Source organism: Tachypleus tridentatus, chromosome 1 (assembly GCF_004210375.1).
Source record: "Tachypleus tridentatus isolate NWPU-2018 chromosome 1, ASM421037v1, whole genome shotgun sequence".
Classification (NCBI taxonomy): Eukaryota; Metazoa; Arthropoda; class Merostomata; order Xiphosura; family Limulidae; genus Tachypleus; species Tachypleus tridentatus.
The window spans coordinates 2,968,288-2,981,953 of record NC_134825.1 but is presented as its reverse complement, the minus strand read 5'-3'; the positions used below and the strand labels follow the sequence as shown (position 1 = coordinate 2,981,953).

At 31.7% G+C, this 13,666-nt stretch overlaps 1 protein-coding gene across 2 annotated transcripts in view; it reads left to right on the top strand.

The window, feature by feature from the left end:
* Positions 1-13,666, top strand: part of LOC143230814 (calcium-independent phospholipase A2-gamma-like) — a 38,518-nt gene that overhangs the window by 14,314 nt on the left and 10,538 nt on the right. For both annotated transcript variants that reach the window (XM_076465039.1, XM_076465127.1), the window contains exons 3-6: positions 1,112-1,249; positions 3,357-3,511; positions 5,206-5,472; positions 12,634-12,691. In XM_076465039.1, the coding sequence (XP_076321154.1) occupies positions 1,112-1,249; positions 3,357-3,511; positions 5,206-5,472; positions 12,634-12,691 (618 nt within the window). The remainder of the gene's footprint in view (positions 1-1,111; positions 1,250-3,356; positions 3,512-5,205; positions 5,473-12,633; positions 12,692-13,666) is intronic.

Sequence of the window (13,666 nt, the reverse complement as noted above, 5' to 3'; positions counted from 1 at the left end):
TTGAAATATTACTTTTGTGAAGATGTGTTGATGTAAAGGGGGGAGAAACAAACAAATTTATAAATGTAAAATGGAATATGATATTGAACATGTGGAGTATTAATGAATAACATCACATTAAACATGTTTTTCCAGACAACTGTACTGAATCTCTGTAAATGAGCAATACAGTAGGATTATTACAGATTTCAACTTTTTTTTCTCAATTTTTCTTAGACCAAACTTAACCTGTTTAGAGGTTTTTAATTTACACATATTGTCAAGTAAGAAGCACAAATGTGTTTCTCTAAGCAGTTTTATAAAACAATTCCTTCTGTAAAAGAAAATAAGGCCTAGAAAATTCATATTAAAACTGCTATAGTTTGTATTTATTTCTGTTCATATCAAGGTTAACAGTCTTGGCCAAGTACCTAATTTGTTTTAAATTCTGTTATCATCAAATATTCTGTTAGTTAACATACATTTAATTTTGTTATAGTGACTGTATTTTCACTAGTTATGAAATTTTAATCTCTGTGTTTACCTATTTTTTTGTTTCTATTTTTGTAGAAGCTGTATTTGGGAAGAATAGTGTTAAACATTGCTACTGTATTCATATGTTTTTAATTACATCCAAGTGCTGTTATTGAAATATGAAATTCATTATTATGTGATAATAAAGTAAGCAGTAGAAGCTATTACTATGGAAATATGTGGTTGTGATTTAGAACTTAAAAATACTAAGTTCAGAAATGTCTGAGCATACATAGTGTAATATATTTTGATTGTAGCTATTGAAATTGTTATAGTTAACACAACAGCTATTGTAAATTAAGCAATTGAAATCATGTTACAGGTGATGTAAGTTAAATCATTGAAACAATAGTGTAGTTGGTGTTAATGTAGTATTAAAATCATGTTACAGCTAGTGTCAGTATAACACATTTATTGAATAATAGCTGAATTACATATAGTGTCATGATCTAAAAGTAGCCATTTTTAAATCATTTTGTCATCATCTTGAACTTGTTAGATATGCATTGTCCATTGTCACTGAAGTACTTCTGTATTATTCTTGCATGAAACGGTAGCTTGATAATTGTTAGTGAAATATTCCAAATATATTGTACAGTTAGAACTGGACAGTCGAAGCAAGTTTCTAGTGAAGTCGTTGTCTGGAGCATCAAGTGTGTCATCACAGCTGTCACGCTTAGAAGGAATACATAAACATCTTCTTCTCTACCCTGAATCTGTAGGAATGTTGATGAAGGTAAACCTTGATGCTTTTTTTGTTTAAATTGAACATGTAGTTTCAGTCAAAGCCAAGTTTATCTTATTTATTAACACTGTCGTGCTACCTGGACGCACTGTACTCCAAAAACAAAATTGTGTCTGCATTATTTTAATTAAAATAATTATTAAAGAATAATACCTTCTTCTATATACCACACAGAGCCATTACGTCACACCCAACTACCATGAAATTTCCTGCATACGTCACAAGAAGCCTTGAACAAACTTCCATTCCTACATTTGTCTAAATGTGCTAGCCTATGGTGTAATTGCCACAACATTAAAACCCTTCACAAATAAGAGCAACACGATCTTCATCCACAGTAATCCTTGTAAAGAGCAACATGATCTTCATCCACAGTAATCCTCGTTGAGGGCAACACGACCTTCATCCACAGTAATCCTTGCAGAGAACAGCACAACTTCCCTTAACTTCCCTTAAGGTGTAATTTTGCTCTCTTAATCAATTAATGATTCATAACCTCATGTGTCCTGGTGTTATATAGCTATCTATATTTCAGCCAGGATTTAAATACACCCAAAAGCTTCTTTTCAACTGTTTAAGCCAATATGGCTCACACTTCAGGAAGAATAGTTTATAATGTGAAAGAAAAAGATAAAATCATAGTTTGATGGTTACTTAAAGAAAATGGGCTTGTGAAGAATCTACACTACATTATGGACCTGAAACATGAACAAATTGGTTTATTGTTTAACACTTCATTTAAATTATGATATACCAGTATACCTCAATGACTGGTTGAAAGGAAAAAAATCACTGAAAAGAAATGTGAAAAACAATTAAAGTAAAATGGGCTTAATTTATTACACGTATCAACTGAAATCTGATTAACAAGTAAAAAAGCAGTAAAGGTATTGTATTATGCATCACCAGAACTGCAGGAAATGTTTTTGAAAAGATTAGAAGGTCTGAATGGAATGTAGAAAGACATACAAATCATTGATTGAAACAAAAGTAAGTAATTGTAATTGTTTTTTTAAAATACCTTTAACAATGAAATGTTTTTTTTTAATATTCAAAGTAACAAAGACAAAACATTATACATTATAAAAATATTCAAAGAACAAAGTTCCTGTCAAGTCTTATCCACTAGTTTAATTTAACAATGTAATAAAACAACCCATACAAAATACAATCATACATTTAAGAGTTAACAATCTCAACAGGGGCTTGGTCTGATTGAATGACCTTTTGACTTGATTTATTCACATCTGCTTTTCTTCAGATTTGTGTTTTTTACTGGTACTTTGGACCATCATCCTCTGACATGTTTGATCTTTGCACTTGCAGATGTAACTGTTCTAAGCCTCACTTTTTTCACCAAGATGGTAGATGAAATAAAAATTCCTATATATATATATCAAATATCCATCATAGAACACAAAACATGCATCATACACCAGAGAAAAATGTTTAATATTGACCTGGATTTTAAAAATTACATTACTTTCCACAAAATATTATTTTGTTGTGATTCACAATCATTCACTACCTAACATAAAGAGATGTTAAGATTTGTATAGATACACTATTCCTCTTGGTTATAAACATGTCTGTCAGACAAGTACATGTGAATAATTACACAGAGATAAGTTTTATAGTCAGTTTGGAAATTTTAAGTCACCAAATGAAGGAAGTATCATATTCATATTTTATATGTCATTATATGTAGTTTGTATTTCTAATTCATTGTAAACCTTACCAGCCTCTTTCATTGAAAATTGTGCAAAAGAGAAATTGGAAAGTAGAGGCAGCACATGACACAGAAGATTCAAGATTGATAATTTAAAAAAAAATTCCTTTAGAAATTAAGGAAATAAAGCTGCATAACTTTGACATCATAAATATTTTTATGCTGAGACTATTGTCGTACATTGACAACAAAGTTTTAATTAAATCTTGAATGTAACTGTGAAAGGTCATGCCATGTATCTTGACCTGCCTATATATATAAAGTTAAGAATATCTGTAGTAAATTTTCAGTTTATCCAGGAATTTACAAGATAATACATCTCATATTTGTGAAAATTACAGACATAATTTTCTGAAAATATTCGTTTAGGCTAAAGTAATACCTGTTGTACTTCACCTGAGAGAACGGACTCATGATACAGCAGTTATTTGTCAAGCAAGAGAAGTGTTAACCTTGTTGGGTTATGTAGATCCACCTAAAGGAAAAGGAATTAGAATATTAAGCATTGATGGAGGAGGTATCAGGTAGGTATACTTAATAATAATTAATGTGACAGGGTAAGTGTTAACAGTAGAACAAAGGAGCAGTTGAATGAAAAGAAAAATATTAACACCAGTAATTATTTTCAAAATTATTTCTTTTTCATGGTAACTGAAACGTATATATTTGTTATTTTATTTGCTTTATGGTTTTGAACACTGATCTTCAGAAGTCTTCTACTGTACAACACTAAAGAAATTGTTATAAGTATATATACAGTTTGTTTTATTCCAAAATATTAAATAAGTACTAGAATATTAATAAACAATGAGTTTCTTGAGATAGCAAACTGAAAAAAAAGTTATGAAGAATGAGGTGTTGCCTCAAATGTTAACATACAGAACTGTTAACTGAAGTAAACTAAGTTATAAAGAATGAGGTGTTGCTTCAAATGTTAACATACAGAACTGTTTACTGAAGTAAACTAAGTTATAAAGAATGAGGTGTTGCATCAAATGTTAACATACAGAACTGTTTACTGAAGTAAACTAAGTCATAAAGAATGAGGTGTTGCATCAAATGTTAACATACAGAACAGTTCACTGAAGTAAACTAAGTTATAAAGAATGAGGTGTTGCTTCAAATGTTAACATACAGAACTGTTTACTGAAGTAAACTAAGTTATAAAGAATGAGGTGTTGCATCAAATGTTAACATACAGAACTGTTTACTGAAGTAAACTAAGTCATAAAGAATGAGGTGTTGCATCAAATGTTAACATACAGAACAGTTAACTGAAGTAAACTAAGTTATAAAGAATGAGGTGTTGCCTCAAATGTTAACATACAGAACAGTTTACTGAAGTAAACTAAGTTATAAAGAATGAGGTGTTGCTTCAAATGTTAACATACAGAACTGTTTACTGAAGTAAACTAAGTCATAAAGAATGAGGTGTTGCATCAAATGTTAACATACAGAACTGTTTACTGAAGTAAACTAAGTTATAAAGAATGAGGTGTTGCCTCAAATGTTAACATACAGAACTGTTTACTGAAGTAAACTAAGTTATAAAGAAAGAGGTGTTCCCTCAAATGTTAACATACAGAACTGTTTACTGAAGTAAACTAAGTTATAAAGAATGAGGTGTTCCCTCAAATGTTAACATACAGAACTGTTTACTGAAGTAAACTAAGTTATAAAGAATGAGGTGTTGCATCAAATGTTAACATACAGAACTGTTTACTGAAGTAAACTAAGCTATAAAGAATGAGGTGTTGCCTCAAATGTTAACATACAGAACTGTTTACTGAAGTAAACTAAGTTATAAAGAATGAGGTGTTGCTTTCAGTGTTAACCTACTGAATTTTTTACTGAGATTACAAATTGGTGTTATGAGGAGTGAGATTGACTTGATAAATGCTAATTTATGTTCTTGTTGTGTACTGTGTAACAATATATGTGTGATAAACTGTGTAATTAAACAATATATGTGTGATAAACTGTGTAATTAAACAATATGTGTGTGATAAACTGTGTAATTAAACAATATGTGTGTGATAAACTGTGTAACAATATATGTGTGATAAACTGTGTTACAAATTAAACAATACATGTGTTATAAACTGTGTAACAAATTAAACAATATATGTGTGATAAACTGTGTAACAAATTAAGCAATATATGTGTGATAAACTGTGTAATTAAACAATATATGTGTGATAAACTGTTTGCATTACAGGGGTATACTTGCCATTGAGATAATGAGGTATATTGAAGCTAAAACAGGAAAAAGGATACACCAGCTATTTGACTATCTGTGTGGGGTGAGTACTGGAGCAATTCTGTGCATGTTACTGGGAGGGCTGAACCTGACTCTTGATGAGTGTGAAAATCTCTACAGAAAGATGAGTGAAAAGATGTTCACACAGAACACTTGGCTAGGGACTGGACGATTGATGTGGAGCCATGCTTTCTATGATACTAGCTTGTGGGTTGGATTTCTCACGTAAGTTGGTAGCTCCTATACAACATTATTTGTCTTTGCTGAGTCATTATTACAGTTAGTATTACAGTCATTCTACATAGACTGTGATGGTGTTACAGTTCTTCTTTAGTAAGTTTTACTAATGATATAACACAGTTATGCTATGAACATACTGGTAATGTTACAGTTCTTCTTCAGTTAGTATTAGTAATGATATAACACAGTTATGTTACCAACATACTGGTGGTGTTACAGTTCTTATTTAGTAAGTATTAGTAATGGTATAACACTTATGTTATGAACATACTGGTAATGTTACAGTACTTCAGTTAGTATTAGTAATGATGTAACACAGTTATGTTACCAACGTACTGGTGGTGTTACAGTTCTTCTTTAGTCAGTATTACTAATGATATAACACTTATGTTATGAACATACTGGTAATGTTACAGTTCTTCTTCAGTTAGTATTAGTAATGATATAACACAGTTATGTTACCAACATACTGGTGGTGTTACAGTTCTTTAGTAAGTATTACTAATGATATAACACTTATGTTATGAACATACTGGTAATGTTACAGTTCTTCTTTAGTAAGTATTACTAATGATATAACACTTATGTTATGAACATACTGGTAATGTTACAGTTCTTCTTTAGTAAGTATTACTAATGATATAACATTTATGTTATGAACATACTGGTAATGTTACAGTACTTCTTTAGTAAGTATTACTAATGATATAACACTTATGTTATGAACATACTGGTAATGTTACAGTACTCCAGTTAGTATTAGTAATTATATAATACAGTTATGTTATCAACATGCTGGTGGTGTTACAGTTCTTTAGTAAGTATTACTAATGATATAACACTTATGAATATACTGGTGGTGTTACTATTACTTGTATTAGTTACATTGCTGGTGCCAGTGCTACTGATATTATTTTGTTTTCCACTTTGAGTCCAGTTAATTATAGTTTATGAAATGTTCTATTTTTTCATTTTGTGTAAATCATGGTTAAGTTGGTCTGACTAGGATACAGGTTTTGGTTAAACAGTCACTAGGATACAGGTTTTGGTTAAACAGTCACTAGGATACAGGTTTTGGTTAAACAGTCACTGGGATACAGGTTTTGGTTAAACAGTCACTGGGATACAGGTTTTGGTTAAACAGTCACTGGGATACAGGTTTTGGTTAAACAGTCACTGGGATACAGGTTTTGGTTATACAGTCACTGGGATACAGGTTTTGGTTAAACAGTCAAGTCTTCATCATATTACAAGGGTCTTTTTTCCCATTCTAACATTCTGTTTAATATATTTAAAGAAATACTTGTTTGTAATTTCTATATTTTTAGCCAACCTTTTTGATGTTGTAATTTCCTGTAAGTCTCCTGTAATAACAATCAGTTTAAATTAAACTTGTTATGCTTTTCTTTAATTTTATCTCGTATGTTTTTTAAGCCAAACTGGTTTTTACTTAAAACTACCATTTTTTTTTGGAATATTATTTGTTTTGAATATTAAAAATGGTTCTTTAAAGGTTTTCCTCATCTGATCATTGTCTCTAAGTAACATCAGTTACCAGTTCACAAAAGATAATTCTTGTTGGATCTTTTTAAAATTTGGAATCAAAATATTATTATTCCTGATTTTCATATGCAGCAAAACATTTAATGTCCTGATATGCTTTAAAAATTCCTTACTGTTAATTTTTATGTTTTCAGCCAAAATGTTTTCATACATCCATTTGGATGTTTCAAATTCCTGTTTGACCAACTTTCTTGATCATCTATAATGTCAGTTAGTTTAACTTTTTTAAATTTGTGATGCTTTTCTTTAATTTTATCTTTTGTACCCTTTGTGAGCCAACCTGTTTTTTCCTTCTTGAATACTACTCTTTTATTTCTGCATGGCATACATTTGTTTTTCGATATTGAGAAATTTTTCTTTCAAAATTTTCATCGTTTGCTCAGTGTCTCCAAGAAACTCAGCTGCCCAATTCAGAAAAGATAATTCTTGTTGCATCACTTCAAATTATTTTGAAATTTGGAATCAAAATATTATTTCTGATTTCCACCTGCAGCCATGTGGTTAGGGTGTTCGACTCAGTCTGAAAGTATCAGGTTCAAATCCCAGTCACGTCAAACATGCTCACCCTTTTAGCTGTGTGGGTTTTATAATGTGACAATCAATCCCACTATTCGTTGGTAAAAGAGTATCCCAAGAGTTAGCATTAGGTGGTGATGACTAGCTGCCTTCCCTCTAGTTGTACACTGCTAAATTCAGGATGGCTAGCTCAGATAGTCCTTTTATAGCTTTGTGCAAAATTCATAAAACAAAACAAACAATCTAAAACATTAAACCCAGTGATCACTATGAAACCTAATACAGCAGTGAACACTTGTATCAAGGTGTTCTTCATTTTCTACCCTCTCAAGCATATTTGTATTAGAATTTGACATTAAATCTAAAATAGCATTATTTCTAGTAGGTTTTCTCATCAATTGATGAAGAATGCCATCTTGAACAATTTCCAAAAACCTTTTATCCCCCATGGTTTGACTCTGGCATTTCCTAGTCAGCATGTTTGAAATTAAAATCATCCATAATTATTACTTCATTAACAGCTGAAATGTTAATTTCACATTAAAGTTTCTCACTAATTTCTACCAAGAACTTTTTGTATTGATATCCACTAACAGAAACTTTGCTATTATTCTTAATATTTCCATCTTCAACAGGTTGTAACTCACACTATGTATAGAGCTATTCCTTCCCTTTCTCTCTACTACTCTGTCCCTGTGAAACAACCTGTAATTATGTATTTTAAAGAAGTTTCAGTCATCACAATCATATACTCTATTTCAGTTATTTCCATTATATCAAAATCTTCTATTCTTACCAGTGTCCTAAAGTCATCTGTTTTATTTCTTGTACTTCTAGCATTACTAGAATAATAATTAAGCCTATTCTTATAACTACATTTATATTTATTTCCTATGCTATAATTTCCTCTACATCTCAGTTTTGTTTCATTTACTTTATCCTTTCCACTACTATCTAGACCTAGTGTAAAACTTTCCTTATTTGTAGCTGAGTTAATATTCCTTACAAACATACCAGAACCTTTCATACTTAAGTTAACACTTCCCTTATTTGTAGCTGAGTTAATATTCCTTACAAACATACCAGAACCTTTCATACTTAAGTTAACACTTCCCTTATTTGTAGCTGAGTTAATATTCCTTACAAACATACCAGAACCTTTCATACTTAAGTTAACACTTCCCTTATTTGTAGCTGAGTTAATATTCCTTACAAACATACCAGAACCTTTCATACTTAAGTTAACACTTCCCTTATTTGTAGCTGAGTTAATATCCCTTACAAACATACCAGACCCTGTCATACTTAAGTTAACACTTCCCATATTTACAGCTGAGTTAATATTCCTTACAAACATACCAGAACCTTTCATACTTAAGTGTAACATATCTAGTTTAAAACATTCCACTGAACTGATCCAACCAGTTCAACCAGCTAACCTGCTCAACCTTACATATTAATTTCAGCCTAACATGTAGTTCTAGTGACTTACTCAAAATTTGATCTCAAATATTAATTTCTGGCAGTATTTCTGACACAATTAATTTATGATCTTTATCTTTAAATGCTTTTATCAGTGACTTATTTATTAGCTCCTCTGACTTACTTTTCTCTGTATGGTTAATTCCTACATGCACAACAAAAACTGTATTGTTGTCAGTCCCCTTCATTATATTTCTTGTTCTGTAAGTCATGGCTTCCATCTATGCCAAAGGAAAACATAATCTTTGTTTTCCATATTTATTCCACATACTATTCTATCCACATGTTATGTCAAGGAATCATCTATTAAAACTTTCAGTTCATATTCCATATTCTTTTCTATTCCTTTTGCTTTCCCTCATTCTACTAGTTTCTTGCCTGCTGAAATCTGTTGTTCAGTTGAATAAGGTCTTTACAATTAAGTTCAATACTTTTAACCCTAACACTATTTTTGAGTTCAAGTTAACTAACTGGATAGAATAAGGCAGAGGGTTGTTCTAAATGGAGTTCTGTCAAACTGGATTAATGTCCCAAGTGGGGTACCTGAGGGCTCTGTCTTAGCACCTCCACTCTTTTTGATTTACATTAATGATACAAGTGAAAGAATAGTCAATAAATGATGATATTTAGGTCTTTGGTGTTGCTGACTGTAAGAGGATGTTACTGATTTACAAAAGGGTTTAGGTTATTTTGTGAGTTTGGCAAATAAATTGCAGATAGGTTTTAATTATAATAATGCTATATGTTGGTTATCATAATTTGAATTATAAATAAACTTTAGATTGGAATAACCTAAACAGTGTCATAAAAGGAAAGGATCTTGGTATAATGGTATCTTAAGCCATCCAAACAATGTGTTATTGACAGTGGTAGGGTAAATACAATTTTGGTTGTATCTACAGAAATACTAAGTACAAGTCTAAAGAGGCTATAATTTCATTGTACAGGTCACTGGTTAAGCCATATTTGGAATATTGTGTTCAGTCTTGGGTTTATTACCATATGAAAAACATTGAGTTGTTGGAAAGGATTCAGAGGAGGACTACTAAAATGGTACCTGGGTTGTCATATGAGGAGAGACTAAAATCATTAAAATTGTTTTCTTTTGACAAAAGAAAAGTTAGAATGGATCTAATGGAAGTGTTTAAGGTTGTAAAAAGAATTGGTAATGTTCATGCATCAACATTTAACAGTAAGAATAATAGAACTAGGTGACACAAATATGGATTTAGTCATGGTATAAGTTGTCTTCAGCTAAAACAGTTTTATTTTTTAAATGTGGTAGTTGACCTCTGGAATGAGTTGACTTTGGGTGTTGTGGAGGCAGTAAATGTTAGTGTGTTTAAAAGAAAGCTTGATAGATATATGAATGATATGGGCTGGCTTTAATTTTTTTAAATTTATTTATTTCATATTTTTGTATGGCTTAGAGGATGGGACAAATGAGATGGATCAATAGATCTATTGTTGTCCATAAATATTGTTATATGTTAGTTATTTCATCAGCAATCCATACTTCATGACATATTGATGACCAATAGAAGTTTTTTCTCTTTGGCATAATAATGATCAGACGTGTTTAAATTTCACTTAAGAGTTCAGTTTGTTGAGATTTGCATTGCTAACAAAACTTTGATTTTTATTTTCTTGGTCTTCTATTTCCAAAACTGTTTCTCCTGTTGTTACAGCAGTTGTTTTCCATTTTTCTGCCTTGGTTTTCTTCCTTGCTTCTCTTCAGATTTCCTTTCTCTCCTTCTGGCCCTGTCTATGCTCTTTTTCACCTGCTTTTTTATTGGTCATGGTAGATGAGTTACGTACCTTTTTATACATCACCTTGGACCCATCTTCCCTACATTCAGTCCCTCATTGAACCCATCTTCTCTACATTCAGTCCCTCATTGAACCCATCTTCTCTACATTCAGTCCCTCATTGAACCCATCTTTCCTACATTCAGTCCCTCATTGAACCCATCTTTCCTACATTCAGTCCCTCATTGAACCCATCTTTCCTACATTCAGTCCTTCATTGAACCCATCTTTCCTACATTCAGTCCCTCATTGGACCCATCTTTCCTACATTCAGTCCCTCATTGGATCCATGTTTCCTACATTCAGTCCCTCATTGGATCCATGTTTCTTACATTCAGTCCCTCATTGGATCCATGTTTCCTACATTCAGTCCCTCATTGGATCCATGTTTCCTACATTCAGTCCCTCATTGGATCCATGTTTCCTACATTCAGTCCCTCATTGTATCCATGTTTCCTACATTCAGTCCCTCATTGGATCCATGTTTCCTACATTCAGTCCCTCATTGGATCCATGTTTCCTACATTCAGTCCCTCATTGTATCCATGTTTCCTACATTCAGTCCCTCATTGGATCTATATTTCTTACATTCAGTCCCTCATTGGATCCATGTTTCCTGCATTCAGTCCCTCATTGGACCCATGTTTCCTGCATTCAGTCCCTCATTGGACCCATGTTTCCTACATTCAGTCCCTCATTGGACCCATGTTTCCTACATTCAGTCCCTCATTGGACCCATGTTTCCTACATTCAGTCCCTCATTGGACCCATGTTTCCTACATTCAGTCCCTCATTGGACCCATGTTTCCTACATTCAATCCCTCATTGGACCCATGTTTCCTACATTCAGTCCCTCATTGGACCCATCTTTTCTACATTCAGTCCCTTGTTTTCACATTTCCTATTCCTTGCTCTTTTCTTTTACTTAGCATCAGCCTCTCTTGTATTCATTGGTATTATGAGGGTCTTCATTGACACTTTTTATTGTGGATGATTAACTTCTGTTGGCTTATTCTTGGGTGCTTTCCTCTTCTTTTTCCATTCTTTAAGAGTTGGAGCAGGAATCATTGTTTTAGAAGTTAACATTTTCCTAATCTGAAATATATATATATATATATCCTATAGACACGCGTATTGGCGTATGTTTTCATCTATTATAGCCACTTTTGGTCTATTAATTAAAAACAACATCCCTAGTTTCAACAACTACAGAGGTGTTTATTTACATTTCTTATAATCGTTCCTTTCTCTCTTGTGTACATAATGACTTTCCATACTTAGACTCAGGTTTAAAAAATTTTTATACATAAATTTTACACTTCATTGATAAATTACTATATTTGTTGCAATTACTTAGTCATATGGTTGTTAATTACTATTGGTTATAGTCTCTTATGTGACCCTTTTTTAAATTAAATGTCACTTTCAGTCCTACTATCCCACCTAGTGATGATGTCAAGTTAACCTGGTGAAACATTGTGTGCAAAATAAATAAATTTTCCTGTGTACAACTAATAAAGACTGAAAATTATATAACTATTACATTGTTTGAGAAAAGAATACCTGGATATTCCTGACAACTGAAGTAATTGAGTCATTTCATGAAAAATAAGTATGTAAAGAATACTAGAACAGTCGTGATTTTCAGGTATAGCAAACTTTTCTAGTATCTTACAACCATAAGAAGATTCTTTTACTGTTAGTATGTGTAAAACAAAAAATAATTTTCATAAACTAGGAGGATAAATAATTTTCAATTCTTTTTTTCTTTAACAGCTCTATATTCAATGAAAGGACTATGATAGAAAGTGCAAGAGACCCTGAAAATCCTAAGGTATGGTCTATGATACAAAACTTCACGTGTAAACTTTGTTCATATTCAACCTGGACTCAGTCTGTATTGGTTTGCATGCAATGAAGCAGAAGCCAACTGTTGTTAGTTTGTACATGTCAGCACGAGATTCTTTGGTTTCTGTTGGTTTGTATAAATCTAAACAGGTTCTGTGTTTCTTATTGATTTATAAATGTATAACAAAGCTTGGCATTCCCTTTAGTTTATAAATGCTCATACAGGATTCTGTGCTCACATTAAAGCAGGATCTGCTAATTCCTGTTGGTTTGTATATGTTTAAGCAAGGTCTGGTGATTCCTGTTGGTTTTTTACATGCTTGAGCAAGACCTGGTTATCCTATTAGTTTGTACATGTTTTAGAAGGACTTTCTGGTGCATGATGTCAGGCTACACATATTTACATGTCTCAAATATATTACATGATTATAAGCTTAACTGTATTTTAAAGTGAAATTGTTACAGACTGTATTGTAATAATAGAGTATAAAGAATAAACTGTTTTGTCAAATTATGTTCTAAAGTAATTTAACCAGCCTGTGTGGATTTTGACAAAAAAAAAAGAGACAATCATTTATTGCTTCATATACGACTAAAGTTATCAATTATTTAATATAAGTGAAATTATCACTGATTGTATGGTAACAACAGAGTAGGAAGAATACAACATATTGTGAACTTGTATTGTAAAGTAACTGAAAGAGTTTGCATGGAAAGTGAAAAAAAAAAATTATTTAAAGCTCTGGGATAACCAACAGTGTAATAACCATTTGTATATACTTTGACTGGTTTTAATATATTATTTTAAAACAAGTGGACTGCGTTTTGCCTGTTCATTGTTAAAATTTATCACCAACAAATCACAGACACCTACTGTAAAAAATTGTACACATTCATAAACTGACACACATTAAACAGGAATCTGTAATTTTTTGTTGATTCGTACATGTCTCAGCAGGAA